This window comes from Trematomus bernacchii, unplaced genomic scaffold (assembly GCF_902827165.1).
Source record: "Trematomus bernacchii unplaced genomic scaffold, fTreBer1.1, whole genome shotgun sequence".
Classification (NCBI taxonomy): domain Eukaryota; kingdom Metazoa; phylum Chordata; class Actinopteri; order Perciformes; family Nototheniidae; genus Trematomus; species Trematomus bernacchii.
The window spans coordinates 242,958-266,378 of NW_022987905.1; the positions used below are offsets into that span (position 1 = coordinate 242,958).

The 23,421-nt window shown below is 40.2% G+C and overlaps 1 protein-coding gene across 3 annotated transcripts in view; it reads left to right on the forward strand.

Moving 5' to 3' along the window:
* The window catches only part of vwa7 (von Willebrand factor A domain containing 7), a 32,447-nt gene extending 15,003 nt beyond the window's left edge, over positions 1–17,444 (forward strand). Inside the window, exons 2-18 of one of the 3 annotated variants that reach the window (XM_034114776.1) lie at positions 1,468–1,598; positions 2,693–2,975; positions 3,339–3,572; positions 4,150–4,246; positions 5,122–5,256; positions 5,394–5,589; positions 5,715–5,884; positions 11,875–11,987; positions 12,104–12,220; positions 12,646–12,861; positions 13,486–13,618; positions 13,774–13,926; positions 14,015–14,107; positions 14,220–14,509; positions 15,682–15,818; positions 16,000–16,159; positions 16,673–17,444. In XM_034114776.1, the coding sequence (XP_033970667.1) occupies positions 2,727–2,975; positions 3,339–3,572; positions 4,150–4,246; positions 5,122–5,256; positions 5,394–5,589; positions 5,715–5,884; positions 11,875–11,987; positions 12,104–12,220; positions 12,646–12,861; positions 13,486–13,618; positions 13,774–13,926; positions 14,015–14,107; positions 14,220–14,509; positions 15,682–15,818; positions 16,000–16,159; positions 16,673–17,218 (3,039 nt within the window). In that variant the 5' untranslated portion in view covers positions 1,468–1,598; positions 2,693–2,726 and the 3' untranslated portion in view covers positions 17,219–17,444. Of the gene's footprint in view, positions 1–1,259; positions 1,599–2,692; positions 2,976–3,338; positions 3,573–4,149; positions 4,247–5,121; positions 5,257–5,393; positions 5,590–5,714; positions 5,885–11,874; positions 11,988–12,103; positions 12,221–12,645; positions 12,862–13,485; positions 13,619–13,773; positions 13,927–14,014; positions 14,108–14,219; positions 14,510–15,681; positions 15,819–15,999; positions 16,160–16,672 lie in introns of those variants that run through there. The other 2 variants (XM_034114774.1, XM_034114777.1) reach the window with 2 other exon arrangements.
* Positions 17,445–23,421: the final 5,977 nt, after the last annotated feature.

A 23,421-nucleotide genomic window follows, 5' to 3' on the forward strand; every position in this document is an offset into this window, starting at 1 on the left:
TTACTTTGCAGATTTGGATGAATAATGTGAAATATAATAAACTCTTAACACTTTAGTAACACCTGGAGTAAATTCACAAACTACCCTGCAGTATACAAAGTCATTATCTGCACCTTTACCAGCTGTGATGAACACGTTAACGCAACAATAATTATAATCAAATCATATAATATATTTTTCTGAAATGGGCCAATGTACTTTATGAATACTTTTACTTTTTGTAGTTTAAGTATATTTTGATGCCAATACTTTTGCACTTTTACTTGCATGTGTAGTCTGAGAGGCATTTCCTTGCATCGCACCTGCAAAGAAAATGCGTGTGAATCATGAAAAGTGAAAATGAAGGTATACTTAAGGACATTTTTGGGAATTAATAGAAAAGTTAATCAAGAAGATAAATCAGATGAAACGGTAGACTTGAGATTTCTGTCAGAAATGCCACCTCTGGCTGGGAGAAATACGGTTATGTGTACGTGCTTATTGTGATGAAACAGGGTCATGAGGATGTAGTGTCTACAGTAAAACCAGCATGAGAAAGTAGAACACAGCACAACATGTTACCACAAGTGTAACAGGAAACAAGCACCTGCAGCTGACTTCCAGTGAATCTGGAGGTGTAGCAGAATAGTTCCCACACAGGAATGTCCCTCAATGACTACACTAATGGTGTTACATGCTTTGCACACTGTCTAAAAATCAACTCTTGGGTGCGGTCAAGCTTCTAACTGACTTTCTGAATTGCTCATAAGATAAAATCAAACCAACTGAAAGACCATGGTTTGCAGACGTGTTGCAAACATATTGTGGTCAGAGCAGTAAATCTTTCTTGTTGGCCTGTTTGTATCATAAACAGAATATTTGTGTAATGTTTATTTATTAGCCCGGAAAGACAATAATCTCTTATTTTGTTTCTTTTTTGCAACATTCAACCCCACTAACTGAAGTTCAACACTGTCCCTATACCGTTGGCTAGCAACTGATGCCCCTCTTTGCATTGCCATAAGAAATGTGGGTAACCAGGGAGCGAGGAAGGGGTTGTAGTGTTTGCAGTTGTTTTTTTTTGTTTTGTGAGGAAAAGAGAGAGTGATAGATGGAGGGCAGGGGGGTTGGGGAAGGCCTTAGTTGAACACCCTGGCTGGTAATATATGCAGCCCTATTGTGGTGATTCAATGCACCGTGCAATAATGGGGAGTAAGGAGGGGCACAAGGCGGTAGGGGAGCTATGACGAGATGTCTTCTGCCTCATGGTGTGCCCCAATATTCTGAAAACACACTGAAGTCCAGTTCACATAAACCAAGCTCTTGTCCCAGTTAAAAAGAGCTTCTCCCATTCGTACCTTGTTTTTTTTTTGGTGTTACTGAGGATCTGGCAAAAGACAAGAGCCCAAGGAAAGACACATTTGAAGACTGGCTTATTTTGCTGCACTGACAAGAATGCGGTGATACTTCAGTTTCCTCTGCTGACAGGTTGCGGGCAAAGTCTACGCTGTCATATTCACGTACATGTGTGGTGTACCTCTGTAGATTCAGGACTGTGACGTCTCAGCTAATGCACCATTATCTCAAAAAGAGAAAAAGGTTTACCATCATGAAGTGAGGTGAGAACATTTTCATTTTCAACATAAGCTAAAGTTTGTCATTGCCTGCTAAAATGCAAACCTAAAGTTAAATCAAAATGTATTAGGTGTTGAACTTATTGAACTTTGACAAAGGAAAGTTGATGTGAAGTCAAGCTTTTGTTAATACCTAACTTGCTTTAGTTTGTTGATGTGCAAATGTATCAGCAGAGGAGAAGTAACTTAAAGTGAATCACAGTACAGTGATACACATACAAGTAATACATTTGTATATAATTTTAATAATCCATGTACTGGTGTCAGATATGTATTAATCCTGCAGAATGAGTGAAAGGAGCATTATTTGTGCTCTCAATGTAAACAGACAACGCCAATCAATTGAAGCTGCTCTGCTGAATGCAGGTTGGCAGAGTAGAGGGAGCAGTTGTTTACAGGCCTCCTGCTTTGTTTCGTTCTACCCCTTGTTAAAGCACAGACTATGAGAACAAAACCAAAGTATTGTATCTGAATAAAGATGACAAAGAACAATAGTAGCCTCTGTAAAGACAAGGCTGAGAAAAATGTAAGGGGTGGGGTTTTTTGGCGGGGGGAGGGTGGGTTAAGGAGTTTGGAGATGACAGAAAAGGACACCAACTGACCAAATTAGAACAAATCACTACTAAACAATAGGCTTTGGGTCAATGCATATTCCCCCGTTTAGCAAGCGGAAAACACTTTTTCCATGACTAAATCCTGACTCATTAAAGAACTAATTCCTTAATGATGGTTTAGTTCAACTAAAAGTGTTTCAATGTTTGATCACACAACATTTGTTACATGCTTTTTTAACAGCCACAGCTTAAAATATCAATTGTTATCCAGTTGGTGGAGACTAAAATTGAGGTAAGAGGAGAGTTATCATGTGACTTTATCAGGCGTGCAATGACACAACTCCAAATGATGTTGCTCCGCATCTGCTGTATGGGAAAATGTCTGCTGTTTGCCGGCATATAAAATGTGTCATATTTATACGATTTGTAGGATATTGGCTAATTCTAATCCAATTTATAAGCTTGTCTATCTGCCATGAATGCTGGAAATTGGACACAAAACTGTATTGCATATTTTTCATTCAGGTAGGATGTGAAGCACTCACCCCATCTCCAGGACATGATGTCACAGGACAGAAGAAGAATTTGGGAAGGGAGTGGAAAGCAGATGCAGTTGTTTATTCTCGCCTACCTTCTCCTCCTTGCCTTACCATGCATGGGCTTCCTCCCCAACTTTTGGTCCAGAGTGTTAACGTTGTCATGGGACTCGCACACACACCAGTACATCACTGAGCAGGCTATTCTCAATGTCACTCTGGAGACCCTGAGGAGCACCAAAACATCTCAGGGGAACAATGAAGAGGAACAGGTGAGCTGATCTCAGGGTTTTTATTTTACATTCAGTATAAAACTGTATTAAATAACTACTTTTTCTATTACGCAAAGGGGTTGATAAAGGGATGTGTTCATATGACATTACATTCAATTTAGCAGAAGCTTTTATCCAAAGTGACTCACATACACTACAATTTCTTAGACATGCCTACAGGAGCAGTTTGGGGTCAAGTGTCTTGCCTAAGGACACTTTGACATATGAACTGAAAGGGCTGGCGATGAACCATCAAACCTCTGATTATTAGACACTAAAGTTGAACCTGTGAACCGCAGCTGACATTGAACACATGACTGCATCTTATTCTAAATGATAAATATCAGCCTGTATTTCTTTTAGACCAGACTGGGCCGTGGCTTCTGGAGAGCTGTGGGAGAGGTGGTGAAGTCCAATGCGGCCATGGACTTCCTGAGCAGCACCAGGTCCGACCCGGTGTACCACTTTGATTCGGAGCAAGTGGACAGCGCCATGGGGATGTTACGGCAGTTCTGGGCTCAGACTCTGCTCTCAGTACGGGCCAAAGAGTACCAAAGTGCTCGTCACAGCTTGGGACAGCTGTTTCACTCGTTGCAGGTACACAGCTGCACTGTAAAGAAACATCAGGAGGATTTGAGGAAGAGAGGAGAGGAAGTTGATAGCATGCTTCCACATTTGAACCTCTTGGCTTATTGTTGGACAGAACTCTAATTCACACCACATGTTATATCAACCTTAATGGACAAATTAGCAAGTACCTGCAAAAATTCAAAATTGTGCAAAACATCAGCTCAAATTAAGCCAGATGTGCTTTAAAGATTAAGAGTCAACTTCTTTAAAATATTATGTTTGTGTAAAAAAACATTTATTTGTATGTATCCGTAGCTACAGACACTACAATTACCGCCATAAATAAAAATAAATGTGGAGTGGTGATGTCGTGATGATGGTTATTATATAGTGGAGAATTATAACTCTTCATCAAATAATAAAAAGGTAAAAACTAGGGTTGTAAACTCAAACACCTCATTGACGTTCTTCCAAACCGGTTACATGGCCACTCATTTGTATTTTGCAATGGCTAAATATTCCCTCCCATAACGACCAAAGCAAAGTGTGCTGAAAATAAAAAACCTCAAGTAGTGCTTTGTGTTTCAATCTTCTGCTTTACCAGGATTTCTACAGTCACAGCAACTGGGTTGAGATGGGCCAGCGCTCCATTTACCTCCACCTGCTGCAGCCAGAGGAGCCTGCCGTGCCTGTGGCTGAAGGTAATACTTCATATCTGCCTTGACATGTGCTTTTTACTCTGGAGTTATTCACACATTGTTCATTGCAATATATCTTGATTATCAAAATCAACAAAGGTGATGGCCTTCACTACAGCATTGTTGTATTTATCCTCTGGATTCCTATTAGTCAGTCAGCCTTTGTCACTATTCATTTTCTGGCAGCACACACTCAAGTGCAGACACACAGCTCAGTCAGGTTGACTTAGAGCTAAGATAACTAGACGAAAGGTCAGTGGTTTGTCAATGGAAAGTAAGTTAGAACAGGCAGCAATCTGACTGGTTCTACAACCAAACCAAAATGTAGACATGCTTGCCCCTTTAAACAATATAAAATATGATTGTACTATTTCTACACTGTTCAATGTTAAAGACCATGAAAAGGTTTGCTGGAACGTGCCTAATGGACAGAGATGGGAAAACACTGAAAGCAACTATTTGAAAAGTGAAGCATGACAAACAGATTATCATTACTTTGTCTGCAAAAATGCTCATATTCTCGTGTTCCAGCTCCTCAAATGTGACAATTTGTATCTAGAAAACAAATCGCCAGATTGATAGAAAATAAAAATGATCTTTAGTTGCAGCCTAAATGTTGAGTTATATCCCACATTGATGGTCATCTTGACTATATACAGTTGTATGGACACATAACATGTGATATAATTACAATTTATGTCATGGTATTAAAATAAATTCAGTGATGAATACGTTAAAAATCAATTTCATCCAATGTAATTATTTAAATGTAGGAAGTTACTTTACTTTTAATAATTGTTCAGACTAGTGAGAGCTGGCTGATGCAAACTGTGCCCAAACAATGAACATGACTAACCCTTCTTCCTCTCTGTCTACAGAAGACACTCCTACCTGCATGGAGTGCTTCAGCGCCACCTGTCGAGACAACCTCCAGCCAGGACTGACAAACACACAGCGAGAAACCCAGCTGCTCACCACTGGCTACTTCAGCACTTTCCCTCCAAAACCATACGGTACATCAGAGAAAAACTGTATTAGTGCAGTCCAAAAAAGCAAAATGTAAAAAAAAAAGTATAACAACAACAACCACATGCTTTCTTTTACTTTCCTTCTTAACCTCGCTCGATAAAGCTTTGACTATTTCTTTCAGGCAAATGCAGTCATGGAGGTATTCTGGACAGTAGCCGCTATATGGGGGCCAAAGGGGGCATCAACAAGGACAGCACCTCCCCTGTCTTCTCCCCTCACCATTATCTCCATATGGAGGCTGCCAATTTTGCTATGGAGGCCACCCTGAGTGTACTGAGAGACCTCGGAGACACTGTGGGCCCTGAAACGTTCCTCAGGTAGGCTTTGAAAACTGTTTATGGGTAGTTCTTGTATTTCCCATAGTGAAAACACAATAGGGTCCCCTTATGTGGTTAGTAGAGTATTCAACTTTGGATTGTCGTCTTATAAACTTCCTTTCCAGGCTCTTTAGTGTGAAGCAGATCCCTGCGTTGGTGTTTGTCATGGACACCACAGGCAGCATGTTTGAGGAGATCACTGCCGCTCGCTTCAGGGCTCACTCCATCATCGAGAGCCGAGCCAGCAACCCTGGGCTGCCTGGCACCTATGTACTAGTGCCTTTCCATGACCCAGGTGAGAGAAAACTGCTTATGTTTTAACAATTATGTTTAACAATAATTCAAAAGCTACTGTGATACTTATACCTGAATAAAGAGGAAATTCAAAAATAGGTGGATGCTTTTAATGACCTTCTTAGAACCACAAAGGAATGCATGCATCGTACACAAAAATGTAAATCACTGCTTAACACAATCTATTAAGATATAAACACCTTTCCACCAAATGAGTTCACAAGAAAGAAAAGGTATTCTCCACTTCAATATCTACAAGCTTTGTCCACCTCAAAATAAGTCAAATTATACATCACAAAATGTCCAGAAAACCTAAAATGGGAGTTTATGTTCTCTCTTCAAAATGCAAACAGCAATCAGGAAAAGCAATGCGTTGCAAAAAAAAGAAAAAAAAGAATCAAACCTACAGGATGTGGTGAATAGTAGTGATGGCAGTTTGACACTGAAGCTTCGAACGGAGCTTCAACCCTGGACTTCCTATTCCATAGAAGCAGTGGCCGTTTCTCAATCGCGAGGATGCTGACTTGGTAGCACAGCCGAGCCGAGCATCTTGCTTCAGAAGCAAGTCAAGAATACTTCCTGCCATTCGGAAAACGAAGAGTGGAACAGGCTAGCAAGTGTGCAGGTGTGCGTCATATGAGAGGCCCCGCCTTACATCTTCCGCCACAGATTTGGGGAAATTGGTCCATGCGCAAAGCATTGTGGGGATTTTAAGGACGCGAAGTCTACCCATGTGCAGCCTCGAAATTTCCCCCAAACCAAGGATGCGGCCTCGGTGGAATTCCAAGTATGCTGGAGATTGGAACAGTCCTTCGGCAGCACTCGATGACGTAGCATCCTTGAAATATTGGCTTGGAAGTCAATATCCTCGCGATTGAGAAACGGCCAGTGATTCGAAGCTTGCTTCAAATCACGTGACATGTGACGTCCGAACCAGCAACTGCTTCATTTCCTGAATGAATCACTTGACTGGTTCGCGGTCCAATCACGTGATTCAATGCACTGCCTCGTCTCTATAGAGTGGCGAAGTCCCTCCCCTTCCGGGGGACCTCCATGGGACCTTATTTCGGAAAAATTATGTATTGAAGTCAATGGAGAGAGAAAGATTATCTTTCGATCCCGTTTGAATTGTGCCACGAATTACACATATGATGTTTGTCAATTTAAAAGATAATTTTGCAAGTCAAAAAAAAAAAAATGTGTCGTAAAACTGTGAAGTAACACATTTGTTTGTGTGAAACGCTCAATGAACTACATCTCTGGTCTCACAGAACAACACACGTCACCAAGATGGCCGTCACTACTGTCTTGTCAACAAAACGATTGACTCCCCTCATTATCACCACAATGAAACACGTCCTGAAGAATGTCATGCAAAGCTGCCTGCCTGCCTTCCTTTGATTCTCTCTGAACTGCCTGGTCTTTGTAATGTTTAATGTCAACCATTTGTGCAGATAGCATGAAGTAGAGAAGATCGCTAGCGTTAGCGTTAGCATTTCTCCCCCGGGCTTAAATTGTGTATTATAGAATGATCACACCGGTGTGACAGTACTCTTCAAAGGGTTCACGAAATATGACTACTACTCTTACTGTTTAACATTTTGGGTTACTTAATGTTACTTCATGTTAAGGCTAATACAAATGACAAGGCTGTAATGCTAACTAACGTGCTAGCTACTAGCTAGCTTGATCCAGACACTCCTGGTCCTTTCATCAGACGGGAAGCGAAAGAACGAGCAAGACCCATTGCTGGTATGATAACAACCTGGTACTAAGCACACAGGCATCTTGTTAAAGTTATCTTATCTTAGCCAGCGCCATATAGATAGATTCTATCTATATGGCGCTGATCTTAGCTATCTCTTAGTGGAGGAAAACAATTGTGACATCACTTACGCGACTCTGGGATTTGTAGTCTTTCTAGTTGCGTATTTTTCATAGTCTTATATTTCAACAGTTTTACGACAAACTGTGACTTTTTTGACATGGAAATGATTTTTTAAGATTGCCAAACATCATATGTGTAATTCATGGCACAATTTAAACGGGATCGAAAGATAAGTTTTCTCTCCATTGACTTCAATACATAATTTTTCCGAAATAAGGTCCCATGGGGCGGAAGTAGATGGGCGTGACTTCGCCACTCTATTCTGACCGGTTGAAACAATTTCGAATTTGAGCGCTTCAACACTTTATAACCGCTCTAAACAATGTGCAATGTGTGGGTTGTTGTCGTAGTTTGCGTTGTTGCGGTTGAGTTGTTGTTGGTATTGCATTTGAATTGGATCATTATAGAGCAAGCCAGGAAGAAAGATAGGTCGTTCTGGCTCGGGAAACACTTTGAAATGTGGAGAAGGTGTGAACAAAAAGACAATGAGTAATATAGAAACAGCACAATAGTTTAAGGAATAGATAGTCCAGTGCAGGGGTCTCCAACCTTTCTTCATCTGAGAGCTACTTTCAAAAAATGAAAGTGGCCAAGAGCTACTTGCATCACATCGCTTACATTTATTCACATAGCCCTCATCAGTTGAATTAAGCTATACTTTTGTACACGTGTGAAATTGCAATACCTAAAGCTTATCAAAAATAAGGTCCAAGAAAACGAAGATTTCTCACATATTATTATGGCCCACATAATAAGTACATCACTGAACATTCACATAAGTGTCCTTAATCACCACCTTACAAGCATTTCACTCTTTTGTTAGTGAGATGAATGGCACTGCATGCAGTCCACCATAGATGTGTATGCTGGAGTCATAGAATAGAGTCATTTAAATGTTCATCAGTTGGTCTTGTTCTGTATTTAGATTTCATTCATGTCAGAAAAAGCTGCTTCACAAAGGTATGTAGAACAGAACCAAATAAAGCAGACATTTTCAGTGCTGCTTGGTGAATGTTCTATAGTTTTCGGGGTCTACAAGGCTCCAGAAATGTTGTGAGTTTTGCTGAGACTTAAGCTGAACATTATTTTGGAGATCTCCACAGGATTGACACTGAACAGTTGTTCAGCCATCTTTTTCTTCTTCTTCTTCGTCTTGACATTAAATTATAAACCATAATAAATTAATTGTATAGGTCTAGCCTCCCTATATCTGTGTGTGAAAATGGTTCCATCCTCAAAAACAAAAAACTAATACTTCTGCAGTCTAGCTGCAGCTTCTAGCTACAGTCTTCTGTTAAAAAAAAAGACACTGAATGTCTTGAATGCATCACACACAGGACTTGAGTCTGAAAACAGCAGGAGTATTTACAATAGCATTATAAAAACAAAAATAGTGCATGTGGGTGCACACTTACATTCTCTGTCTTACTGTTACATAAATCCCATGAATGTATGAGATTAAGTTAGCTTCATCATATCTCAATCAGTGATTAAGTGAATAATAAAGTTTCTATCGGGTCACTATCAGCCTGTCACTCATTATTTTCAGGGAGGGGGCGGGGTTTGGAGGAACGGAGAGGAGACGGTGATCGCGGAAGCTTTCCTCCTGCCTTCACAAACTTTACACAAGTATTTATCAACTGAAAATAGCAAGAGGACATTCATACTCTGCAATCCAAGACTTGATTAAATCCACCAAAAACCTGACATGACGATAACGAGTGTTTTTCAAAAAACACAAATCCCTCCCTGTGTGTCTCTGACGCGCAGCGACAGGGCCTGATTCAGAGCGGGTCATTCTGCTGTTAGTTCTGGACTGGTGTTGGTGGAGAAAGCAGACTGCTCCGTGTGTGTTGTCGCTGTGCTGCTGTCACGTCTGTTCCTTGATCTCTGCGTCACCGACCATTTGATATTCGTGTGACAGAAAAAATTCTAAAATAAAAAAACGTTATTGTCCAGCCGCGGCCGAAAAATCAATAAGCAACCTTACTACTACGCTATAATCAATAATCGAGCGGCGAGCTACTGAAAAGCTGCCCGCGAGCTACCGGTAGCTCGCGATCGACGTGTTGGAGAGCCCTGGTCCAGTGGATAGAGCCCGGTGGCCCTAATGCGGCGATTCCCTCTGCGCAGCTGGTTCTAAGCCTGGAACGGATTAACTTTTAATCATTGCTTTTCAACTTTAATACTTTAATAACTGATAAAAGGCCCTCTCCGCCCAACATTTTTTCCAGCACTCTCTAGTCTCTTCTCAATAACCCAATACACACAATTATCAATCTTTAATTGCAAATAGAACATGATATTCAGTCTTAGTGTGTGTGTGCATCGAATATATTTCAAGGCAAAGATACGTTAAACCCACTGCAGCCTTGCACTTCGCCAGGAGAGGTCGCTGTAACTGAAGCTTCGAGAAATGAACCTATTTCCGACACAATTGTCCAAGTGGTTCGATGCTTCATTCAAAGCTTCATTTTGCCATCACTAGTGAATAGTATTCCGGTCTTGGCTTGATTTCCTCCTCTGTTCAATGGTAATGGTCCTTAAGTCACACTGATTTCCTTGTTCACTTTAAATAGATAATATCAACTATTAAAAAGAGCTGAATAATTTCCCCCCTCTCAATTGGAGGCTGCACGGCTCCTCCATTACTCCTCCATGTGTCTCCACAAACATTTCCTCTCTCTCCTCTAGCCCAAACAGTTCTCTTTAGGGGTGGGCGGATCGATCCCAAAATATCGATACTTCCGATATTACGTTACGTTTAAAAGTATCGATACTAGAGCCAATAGGATCGATACTTTTATACTTTTTTCCCCCTCTCCTCTACTCGTCAATTTCATCAAAAACTATGTGCAGACGAACACAAGTATATACGCTCTTTTCTTCTCTCTCCACTGCTGTCCTCCTCTCCCGAGGCTCGCGCACGTGCAGCGCGCTCCTTGCCTGAACGCCGATTATCAAGCTGACTGACAGCAGCCAGCGACTCGCGAGTGCGACACACGCGCATGATGGCTGAGAGAAAGAGGAGCGTTGTGTGGAGCTATTTCACAACTGTCAATGAAAACTTAGCGAACTTTGATGTGTGCAAGAAGGTAGTTCGCTACTGTGGCCACTTTGTATTGTTATTTTTCATGTTTGCACTTTAAATTTGCAAAAGTAAAACGTTTATTTGTCTATAAAAACTGTCCTGTCTTTAATCATGAAAATGAATTCAGATTTAGTCTAGTTATGATGCTTTCAGCTCAAAAATCATGTCATGCAGCTCTCCCCTACATGAAAGTACATGAAGCTTTTCATTAAAAAAGGTATCGGTATCGGTATCGGCGATACTGGCCCTGAAATACTTGGTATCGGATCGAATCCAGATTTTGTGGTATCGCCCACCCCTACTTCTCTTCCCTTGTCCCCCAGGCCACGCCCCCTTACACCTGTGATCCTTAGGGAAGCAGATCACCTGACCAGGGGTAGATTTGTGACTAAATGCATGGCAAACAAGTTAAAGTATGGTTAGAATGGATTTGGTGTAACCTTGGAAGAGTTTTAAGTATATAAACATTTCCCAAATCTCACCTTCGTGGCAGTTAGACAGGATTATGTACTGCTTCTGCATCTCTGGAAAGAGAGACTAAATCTTTACATTTCCTCTAAGGTTATCTTTATATTACCTTTTATTTAAAACCCTTCTTTTGAGTTGCCATCATGTTATGAAATATAAAAGATAAATGCATTTTTCATCATTATTCTCGTCGTCACTGAAATATTTGAATGAGTATGGAGTGATTATTGTGGGGATCTATACTATGGTTAATTAGGATTATTGCATCATTATGAACATTTCAGCAGGCCATATTGCAATTTGGATGCAATTTAAAATTATTTTTGCAGCTCTACTTTGTACTAAGGGAAACGGCTAGTGACTATAGCTATTTATTTACCATATAAACAGCTGTGTCAATCAAGAGTTAGTGAATTCATGTTTGAACTTTAAATGGGATGTAGTAAGGCCCTCCGAACTTTGGTCTTGCTAAATAAGTTCAATACGATGGAAGATCTGCTGTTGTTGCTTGCCATCTGACACGTCTATCTCCTGCACTCTGCAGAGGTTGGACCCGTGTTTGAGACCGATGATCCAAACCAGTTCATCCAGCAGATGGATAACCTGATGGCGCTGGGAGGAGGAGACGAGCCAGAAATGTGTCTCTCTGCCATTCAGGTCAATTAAAATGCTGTTTCTTCTGTAACAGTGTTCAGGTGTTTGAACACATTATACAGTATTACAATTGAAATCATGTGTAGCTGCTAATTTTCCATTATTGTGTGTGTTTTCAGCTGGCCCTCACTCACAGTCCTCCACTGTCAGAGATCTTTGTATTCACTGATGCGTCCCCTAAAGACGCCCACCTGTTTGATGCTGTGAAGGCTCTGGCACTTGAGAAACAGAGCAAGGTACGATTTTATATTTTAAAGCATTCTTCTATAAAAAAAACTTCATTATCTCCGGTGTTGCACAAATGCACTTGGAACTTATGAGAAAATGTTCTGATCTGAAAAGCCTACATCTAAATAAAATGCATTATAATGTTACAGCTCACAACAAATTAAATGCTTCTGATGACATTACCAATTCATTAATTAATAATTAATGACAGGGCCACTCATTCATGAAGAAGTTATCTATGTTTGCAGATACTTACTTACAATAGTTAGTAAGTGTAAAAGGATTATGTAAATTGCATTTTAGGATCTTTTTGTTCCTGTAACAAACTTTATAAGCACACCCTGTTGTACTTATTGAGTACAGAAATGGAGACATTTTATCCTGTTATTTCCAGCTCAAACATTGGTCACATTTGAGGCGGATTTTTCCACAGGTGACGTTTCTTCTTACTGAAGACCTCAAATATACAACAGAGAGCAGAGGCAGGAGGAAGAGGAGGAGGAGGAGGAAGAGGGAACCTTTGTCTCCTGACCGTTTCTCTCTTTACTCCGCCCTGTCCTCCCTGTCAGGAGGTCTGACAATATTCACCACCAACTCTGACATCCGCAGGGTCTCGGCCATAGTGGAGGATAACACAGCCACTGACAAGGTGCAGCAGCCAGACCCTCTGCTGGGGATCAACCTCTACACTGTTTAACCAAATCAAATGATTTTTAAAGGCAAAGAAGGCATAAGTGATTACCCACGTGTATGGATTTTGATCACTTGCAAATCCTCATTACTGATTGCTTATATCTACTGGTCATGAATAGCAATGTTTTGTGTTTTTTATTTCAATAATATTGAAGAAGTAAAGAGGCAAAATAAACTGTCAAACAAACCACAAAGCCACTGAGACAAGCTTAGAGGAAAGTCTGGACAAATATTGATTGTTATGGTCTTAGTAACTGAGCTATATCATGAATGCCTGTTTCATTCAGCTCTGAATATCTTCAACCACATTTAGGAAATAGCATCCAATATAGGCTAAGCATGTGAAAAACAAACAGCTTTAAACATGCATTAAATCTCTTCATTTTTTAGAGGTTGTGGAAACAAGCTGTAAGTTGATATATTAGCACATTATAAAGTTGCCTATTTACATATGCAATAACATTATAATTAATTTAATGTGTCCTTACATGTGAAGAATGAAAGCTCTCTTAATGATTTCAAGCCCTTTCTGGAAAACAAATATTATACTCCTGAGCACATTTTTCTTCCTCCTCCCCAGGTGACCCTCCTCCATGTGGAAAGCGACCAGGATTTGATGTCTTCCCATTCCTTCAGAGTTGACAGCTCAGTAAAAAGCGTCACACTGCACATCACTGGCATCCTGACAGAGTGCATCCTGACCAGTCCGTCAGGTAACTGTGCAGCAAAGATATTAGTTTTATAAGCTGTTGGTGGAAGTGCAATCCAGCTGTGAAATACACTTTAACTTCCTCATAGAAATCTTAAAATACCACTACTTCTTGATAATAAAATAATCCCAGATGTTCATCTTCCTCTCCAATATTAGACCAAAGTCAGTCTCTGCTGAGCGGGGACGGCCCCCTGGCAGCTTTAGACCACTTTGAGGGTCTGTACCGCATCAGCCTGCTCTCTCCCATACAGCCAGGCCAGTGGAAGCTCCAAGCCAAGAGCGACGGACACCTCACCTTCAATGTGATAGGTAAAGGAAATGTTGGACACATAAGATATGAACTAACTGCACTTGAACTGATAAAAGACACAAATATTTGCCTCTTGATCTGCACCAGGTGAAAGCAGTGTGGATTTCCTGTATTACTTTGCCACCGTAACCAATGAGACACACCCAGGGTTAGAAAGAGTGGAGGGAAGTCCAGTAGCAGGTGAGAGATTGGGATTTGTGTTTTATACATTTAGAAAATGTATCAATGACAGTCTCACAACGAGGAACGTGCTGACATCTAGCAAAACCGCATTGTGATTTTGATTTCCCAGGTGTTCCTGCCTTTCTGGTGCTGGTTGTGACGGGCCTGGCTCCAGATGAGGAAGCGTCTTTCAGTCATGTGACGCTGCTGGGAGCTGACGGGGAGAGCCTTCAGCAGGTGAAGCTGAACGCCTCCTCCTCTTCCTCCTCTTCATCCTACTCTGTGGAGGAGCTGGTGGGATGGGTGGACTCGGTTCCCAGAGCTCCTTTCTGTGTGCGACTAACAGGCCGAGACAGCAGAGGGAACAAGCTGGAGAGAGTTTCCACAGAGAGGGTTCAGCCCACTCACGTTCAGATACAGGTAATGATAAGCAAAACATTTACTGTGATGTAGGACACAATTTAAAAACCATTATTGGTAATAACTTCAGCTTTGTATCTCAGTTCATAACTTTTTCATTCAAAACAGCACAAATATCTTTATCTAAATGTTGCCTAGATGTTGGAAGGTGACAAATGTCCATAGTGACGAACCTGTAGAGACATTTTCTTTTAAGCTTTAGAGAGCGTTTTAGTGCCTTTTAGCCTTTTGTTTTTATTTTATGTCCTGTAACTTTACTGTTTTGGTTCAGTCATTTCCAGAACAGGCTACAGGCTGCAGTTTTCAACAAAAAAGTTGTGTTAAACCAAGCACTAAACAGCAGACAGAAAAGTTAGCAAAATGTAAACATTGTGGAACATTTAGCCGGTAAATAACCAGATTCTTTCCTCAGGAGAAGCAAAGACTTATGTAAGGACTCTCCCTGCCATAATACTGTGTCAGTGCTGTGTTTACAGCTTGATCTGAACCAAGTACATAACTCAATTATTGTAGCATGCGTAGAGATGGATAAAAATGAAACACTGACACCGACTGTTACGTTCCCTCCAAATCTAGGGGTACCAAGGGAAGTAACAAAACACAACATTGACCAGGCACGAGAAAAAAGAGAGGAAACCGTTCTCTGGAGTCACGAACAGGCCTTTGAATAGTCAAGAAAATAACACGGGCTGCTCATCAGCTAACTTGCACATTAAACTAGTGTCCCATATCCAGGAGCACATCTCTTATTGATCTACAGAACACAGGTTGTACGCATGCAGCCAGAGAAGGAAAAATGGAGAATCACTGTAGTCTTCCTCCGGTCCTATATGGAGGCCCTGATTGGGAATTTGGAGCACCTGGGGAGAGGCTGCACCTGGGGACAATCAGGCTGCACCTGGGGAATCAGAGGGAGAGAGAGAAAGACACACACACACACACTACGGCACGTAACACCCCCCCCCATAAAACCAAACAAGTGTTTGGCCACAGTTACCAAAAACAATATCTCACTATTCAAAATGTGAAATTATGGTTTATCCTTAACCGACTTTTCATTCAACTCTGTGTTGGTGGGTTTTCGGATTCATTACATTTCACATTGATGTACCTTAATTCCACTGGCTCTTGTTCTGATAATATTTCATGGTTATGTGTCTCCATTTCTCCAGGTGTTGTCTGTCCCCCGCCTGGTACCCGGTCACAGCACGATGGTGGACTTTGACATCCTGAACCATGGCCCGGCCCGACTCTTCAGTCTGACTGCTGATGACGACTGTAAATATCTAAATAAGAGAGGACCTCACAGGTAGAGCAAAAATAAAAGAAACGTAAATCTCCTCGCCAAGATTGGACTCTTATATTGCCATTTCATTTCTTATTGGTCATCACTGCTATCATAAAAATAGATCATGGAAAAGAGAATAGCAAAAATACCATTTCATACATTTTGAGGACTGTTATAGTTCATTAGAATTTCTGTTCCTCAGCTTCCATGTTGCAGAACAAGGGTCTTTCCGTGGTCAGGTGGAACTCCACACCCCTGCCACGGCTCAGGCAGGAGCTACCGTCACCCTCACACTCACCGTGCGCGCTCTGGACTCCCCAGACTCAAATTACGCAGTGGCTTACTTAACTGTGATCCCTCCGGTGAGCATCAACTGAAAAATAATATCACATACTTTGTTTGGAGCTTTATTATTTTATCCAGAAGTTTCCTGTATTTTTTTTGTACGTACATAGTATTCAATTATCTTAAACTATGTACATTCGATTGTCTCTGTATTGCTGTTTTATATTAGGTTTATTTACACAATTTAAAATGCAAAAACATATAAGATAAGACATTATGTAGAGTACAGCAAGGGACAGGACACCCACTGGACCATTTGAAGCCTCCTCCTAAAATAAAAAATCAACACAAAACTATACAGACAATAATATGACTTAAGGGTTAAAGGTGTTTCAATGGTTTTGCACAATTTAATAATACACAAACATAACAGATAACAAATAACAACAGTGCAAGAAGAGGCAAAAAATGTATTTAAAGCTTCTCCCTAAAAAATAATTTAAATCAGAATTGTATATTCATGATATGTATTGCTACTACTGGATCAAGACATAATAAAAAACAAATCACTTCCTTATTTCTCCTTGTAGGATCCGGACACGTCCCCTCCCTCCTGCTCCGCGGCACGAGTAAAGTCCACCTGTCCCTCAACCTGCACTGAGTCCAGCTGGAGTGTTTCTCTGGTGGTCTCAGACAGGGGGCGCTCCGGCCTGGCCACCCTCCAGCTGCAGAAGGGTGAAGGCGTTCTGACTTTATTCCACAGCCCCCCACCCACAGAGGAGAGCCTGGAGGAGACCCAGCAACCGGCACACAAGGATACAACAACCATTGAAGGCCATCATCACCACCACCACCACCGAGCCAAATTACAGAGAGGAGACCCCCCTCTGAATGTTACTGATTGGGTACCGGGTTTGTCTCAGCCTCTGTGGGCAAGCTACTCGTCCAGCTGCTGCTCCCCTAAAGCTGAGCTGCTGGTTTGGGACACAGCTGGAAACATGAAGCGCTGCCGCCTAACATCTGGCCAGCAGACACAGCTGAGAGACAGGAGAACAGAGAGCAGCGGAGCCAGAAGGATTACACTCACCAGCGTCTCCGTCCTGGTGGGGGGTCTGCTGGGGTCTACTCTGCTCTAGGTCCATGGGATTACAGATGTTTTGCAGGTCAAACTAATCTGCGTGTTGATCACTAGAAAAGACATATAAAAAAAAGAGATACAAAAGGACAGAGGTAAAACTGAACAAAACTAATTTAGAATTGAAATAAATGCACTTAATACAGAAAACTGTCCTTTTTGATGATAATGTGATTGCTACTGTAATTTGTGAAGAAGTTGCACTGAATAAAGAATAAATCATTTTATATTTACTGTCACAAACTTGAATTATTTGCGATTACAATACCTGATATCATGCAATACAATGCTCAATAAGTAAATAATTACTTTTTCAGGAAGGAAATTGTACAATTCTGATGGAAATAATCAATAAAATAGGTTTAAACCAACGTTGCAAATTGTCATAAATAGAGATAATGAAATTGTTTAAAGTGGGACTGTATAGGTCTGTTAAACACATCCATATTAATGTGTCTTAACATTACTGTCACTGATTATTTTACCTATTTCTTTTGTCTAAATTATTATTATTCTATACATATCCTCATACATTTATATTCAATGTAATGGTATGTTTTTACCTGCTGCTTCATTTCGGACCGCAAAGATGATACAAGATTTTATTACTTTAACTTGACCCAGGCAACATCATTAATTGAGTCTGATAATTGTGATTTTTTTTAAGACATAACATTAACAGAAGTCTTGACAAATGGTTTAAATTGCTAACAGTAGCTGCTTATACTAAGGGATGTTGTTCTTACACAGACCTAATGTACAATCCATAAAAAAGTCAACAGATCTGAAAAGCCACACTGTAAAAATTTACCAGCATTTCACTACATTTAACAGTATTATTTTACAGTGACATATTGTAATCAAGGCCCCCTGTAATATCCCAACAAATACATGTAAAAAGGACTGTATCCTTGGATTTCACAGCATTTAACTATTATTTCACAATAAAATACTGCAATCAAAATCCTCTGTAATATCACAACAACATTGTAAACATTGCAAGGATTTCACAGCATTTAAGAGTATCATATTACAGAGAAATATTGTAATAAAAAGCCCCTGTAATATCACAACAACATTGTAAACATTGCAAGGATTTCACAGCATTTAAGAGTATCATATTACAGAGAAATATTGTAATAAAAAGCCCCTGTAATATCACAACAACATTGTAAACATTGCAAGGATTTCACAGCATTTAAGAGTATCATATTACAGAGAAATATTGTAATAAAAAGCCCCTGTAATATCACAACAAAATATCTATAAAACTACAGTAAATTGGATTTGACATTATTTAACTATTATTTCACAGTAAAGCACTGTACTCAAAATCATCTGTAATAGCACAACCCATTACTGTAAAATTTGAATTGTGCAGCATTGCACATGTGCAGAATAGACTATTCTAACCGGCGTGTGTCCTGCAGCATAGCCTACTTCTCAAACCGTCTGGAAGATTTGAACTGAGACATTCTATACACTGTAAAAAAAGATCCTAATTTTACAGGAAATAATTCATTTTTTATAGTAATTATGTTTTTTTAAATAACTTGCAAAATCCCGTAAAATTACAGATATGAACTATAAATTAACAACCCAAAACATTATTTTAAGTATTTTGACAACAACAAATAACATTTATTTCATTTTTTTTTTAAAGTAAATTTACTATATCATATTTACCGTATTTTTTGCACTTTCAGAAAATACATGCAGATGTGTGTCAAACATTTTTTTACATAAATCATTTTCTCAATATTCAATTGAATCCACCACAAACACAAAATATCCAATGTTGAAACAAAAGTAAATAAATATGTTTTCATGAAATTCCTAACTTACTATATTGTAAACATCAACAGTTGACAATATCATTTAAAAAAATAAAAATCATAGAAAGTGGAGAAATCTCTGCAGGGAGGACCAAGGTTTAAAACACACACTGTTATTTACTCAACAATAAGTCACAGTTATCCTTGTTTTATTTATGTGTTATGTTGCTGTGTTTTTTTTTCCCATTGGTCAATATACAGTAATAAGGGTTAGTTATAGTCTTACATGCAGTATAATGTATGGTTTTCGGATTCTGGCCGACAGCCAGAGCTACGGCACTTGAAATAGAATTCAGCCTAAACACGGCAGACAAGTCAGGCATGTTTGGAATGAGTCCACAACACTCCTGATTGGTTAATATAAACGTCATTGAAGAAACCTGCCAATGAGAACTGTCTGCGCCTGTCGTTCACATTTGAAACATCCACGTCAGTTTGAGCGGGTCTCCTGCGACTGTAATGGAGTTAAACATGTATTTAGAATATCCTTAGTTTGTGAATGTTTTATTTTTTATTTAAGGTTACGTTTCTTCTTCTAGTTAGCTGAGTTTCTTCCCATTATCATTAATAGGTTGTTAAATGTTAAAGGGCCCATGTCATGGCCATTTCCACTGATCATAATTACATTGTTGAGGTATACTAAAATAGATTTATACTGTGCAATTTTCCAAACTCACATTGGTTTCGCATACAGCATCTCTGTCAAGCATGTGTATTCAGCAGTATTCACTCTCTCCACTAAACGACTCGTTGGAGCTCTTGCCCCCCCCCTCCCTGTGAGCCTAGTGTGCTCCGATTGGTCAGCTCGGCCACTCTGTTCTGATTAGTCAACCACCAGAGAGGCTCCGCCCGCTTTTTTCGGGGAACATCAGTGTAATAATGGCGTCGGTACAGCTGATATTTTATACGCTAACTAACCGAACTGAACCTACAACTGTTGTTATAGAAGAGTGTGACGGCCCCAGGGCCTGAAGAGGGTAATCAGCGCAATCACGGACACCTCCGTAGCCGGTGCTATTAATCCCAGCGGCCCGGCGATTCTCTCCCCGACCACCCTATCTCTGCATTTACCACAATAAATGTGCCGTGGTTTTGTAAACTCATGTATGTCTCCTTGCCTTTCCGTTGTGGCCTACGAGCCGGTCATAACAAAGAGTAAGTTATTTTTACCTGTAATAAACTACTACTGTTTGATGAGAAATCAAATCATGGTTTGCTATATATGAATGATATGTTATAGGAGCAAATAATTCAGGGAAGAAAGGATAGGCCTACTAAGTATTTCCATTAAACTTTATTTTTAGAAATGTACAAAATGAACATAAATATACATATATACACACGATATATCATCCATTCCTCCCCGCATCTTGCCTGGGCGCCTTTTAGCACGAGGCCTCAGTAGTAGTAGAAGTCCCGTCCCCGTCATGTATTGTCCGCCAGGATCTGGCTGGACGAAATCAAATGCAAATCACAAAATATTAGAGAAACTTAGTTGTTTTAGATTCGTTAGTAGTAGTTGTGGTAGGAGTGTGGATCTATCTAATGAACAGCTTGCCTGCTAATATGCTAACCTAGCTTTGTTTACCTTGGTAGCTAACACGATATGAACGTTAGCTTGGAGGAACGGCAACTATAATAGAGTGTAATAAAACTACTATGAACAAAAGCTAGTGGTTCATATTAGGCTAGCAATAACGTGTTTATAATTGCAATCGTATACGGGTATTCTGCTACGTTCGGTCATACATTGTAACTTGCATGAATACATTGTTTTGCGCTAGCATACAGCTAGCCTCGTTAGCTATACATGCTGTATGTACTGTCACAATGTACGGTAAATCACCCGGAGTATACTGTATGAGTATTCCGTGTGTGTGACTGCAGACATTCTCCTGCCATGACAAACATGTAAGGCCATCTGCTGACATTGTAGTTGATATATTTAAACGCTAGCAACGTAGCATAACAAAAATGTTTTTCCGACCAAACCTAGGTCTAGCTCCGTGGGTTAGATCGGTAGCATACACGCTACGCCAGCTATAATGTAATTACGTTTCGCGACTGACCGCACGGCAAATCACCCGGAGTATACTGTCAATAGGTATTTTGTGTGTGAATGCAGACATTCTCCTGCTATGAGATACATGTATGCCATCTGCTGATATTAGAGTTGATATATGGAAACGCTAGCAACTTAGTTAGCACAGTTAGCACTGTGTCAATGGCTTAGCAGTCCAACACAGTTTACACATTTAAACAGTCTTGTTTGATAAATAACAATGCAAACTTACAGGTTGTGTACCCGAATCTTCCCCTGCTCCAAACGGTCCAAACAAGCTGTGCATATCCGGCCTCAAACTGGGCAATGTTTTGGAAGCTTTCGTCTGTGAAATGCCGGTTCTTCGAACCTCTGAAGGAACAGTGTTAAAAAGAAATTTCAACCACTGACTTCGTCGTGGTTCTTCCGTCGGTAGGACAAACAGCTCAGATTTCTCCTCACATTTCAGGAAACAGGTCCTTGGCAGTGGCATGACTGGATCGATTGTGAACTGAACCAGAGCTTCCAACAGTAAATGTTAGGCTGGCAGAGGGTGCGGCCAGCGCCGCTGGGTGTGGCCATAGCTCTTCGGGATTGGTCCATTTCGTTCCGGGTACCGCATGACATCAGGCCGTACCCGGAACTAAATGGAAGACTCAAATGGGCAGTGACGTATCTCCAACGAGGCGTTTTAGGGAGGTATTTTCTGTGTTAGAGTTTTACTCGCTACAGGGTGTACTTTGAGGGTTTTGACTCTGCACACCGTTTACATGCATAAAAACCTTCATAACACACAAGGGGACGGGTAATAACCGGAAAAGCATGACATGGGAGCTTTAAGAAGCCCTGAGATGCTGTTTCTTGCAAGATGTTGCGCCCGGGAAACCGGGCTTAACAGGTGGCAGCTAACGTTAGCTTACAGCTTATTGCAGTGCTGCTGCGCCACCCTCTCATCTCCAACACGGGAGAATTACACATAAACATGCAGCGGGGTGTCACAGTGTTGTCGCCAAGTTTATTGTAAAGTTTCAAAGCTTTCTTACAGTGGTATCCAGTTAGTTAATTTCAAGTTATAGTTATAGTTATGTTCTAGTTACAGCTAGCATACGGCTAACCGCTAACGTTTAGCTAACTTGCTAGTTAGCTCTGCTCTATATATTACAAGCTAACATGACTAGCTAATGTCACACTGTGAACTAAAATAGTTTTTGTATTACTACATCATACATGCTTGGTCCAAATCACTGCTAAAATTATAGTATGTATTTTTTTTTGCATTTTTATCACACTTGGCCTAAACTATTTTAGTTCATCATTTAAGAACGGGAGAATGAAAATAATGATTTGTGGTAATCAGAAACAAGGCATTTAATTAATACTTTGAATATTAATGACTAAAGGAATAGATTTGAAAATGTATAGTAAAGAAACACTCAGCCATGCATGAAATAATTTAGCAAAATAATACGGGTCATTTTTGACCCATGTTGTGCCTTAGAAGTGTAGTGATACAAACATGATTTGTATTCAAAAGTAAGAAAGGAAAAATTAAAATTGGTGTTGATCCAAAACAGGTTAATTGAGGGAATACCTGGAATCCTGAATGATTAAAGTAATTTATTGCAAAGATATTTACAATTAAACTAATTCGGGTCACTTTTGACGCATGTTGGTTGTATGTTGTGTAACAAAGGGTTAACATGACAGCTGTGATGTTCACTCTTTTGACAGAGCACCAGTGGACAGTAAAGACTATGGAAGAGAAGATGTGATGGCTGTGTGGAAAGCTGCTGACACCAGCCTGTGTCCCTCATCAGTTTCTCCAGGCAGCACCCAGCTATTCTTCCATCTTGCAGATGAAAAGACTTTGATATGTGAGTAATAACTTGTGTCTAACATAATATTCAATGTGGTTTAGTAAAGTATTTAAAAATACCCCACATTGTACATGTACAGGACAATCAGACCTTTTTCAACAAAGATCATCAGACAATTGTTTTGTCTTTTGAGGTACAGCCGCAGCAGAGAGTCTGAGTTTGAAGAAAACCCTACAACTTTATTTAGTGTTGTTTAATCAATCAATATTTACTGGTCTTGAATTTCCTCACTGGATTACAAAATGCTCGAATCTTATTGTGCAGGGACATTATGCAGATTTCATCAACTGAAGATGAAAATATAGTTTCAGCGATATGTACCATTTTAAGGAAATAGACTGTTAGCGGTATTGACCGAAGCTCCGCAGCTGTAGCTAGACGCTGCTAATGAAAACTCAAGTGCTCAATTTGTTACTTTTGCTTTTTTATTAAGAATTGACCAAGCATATCT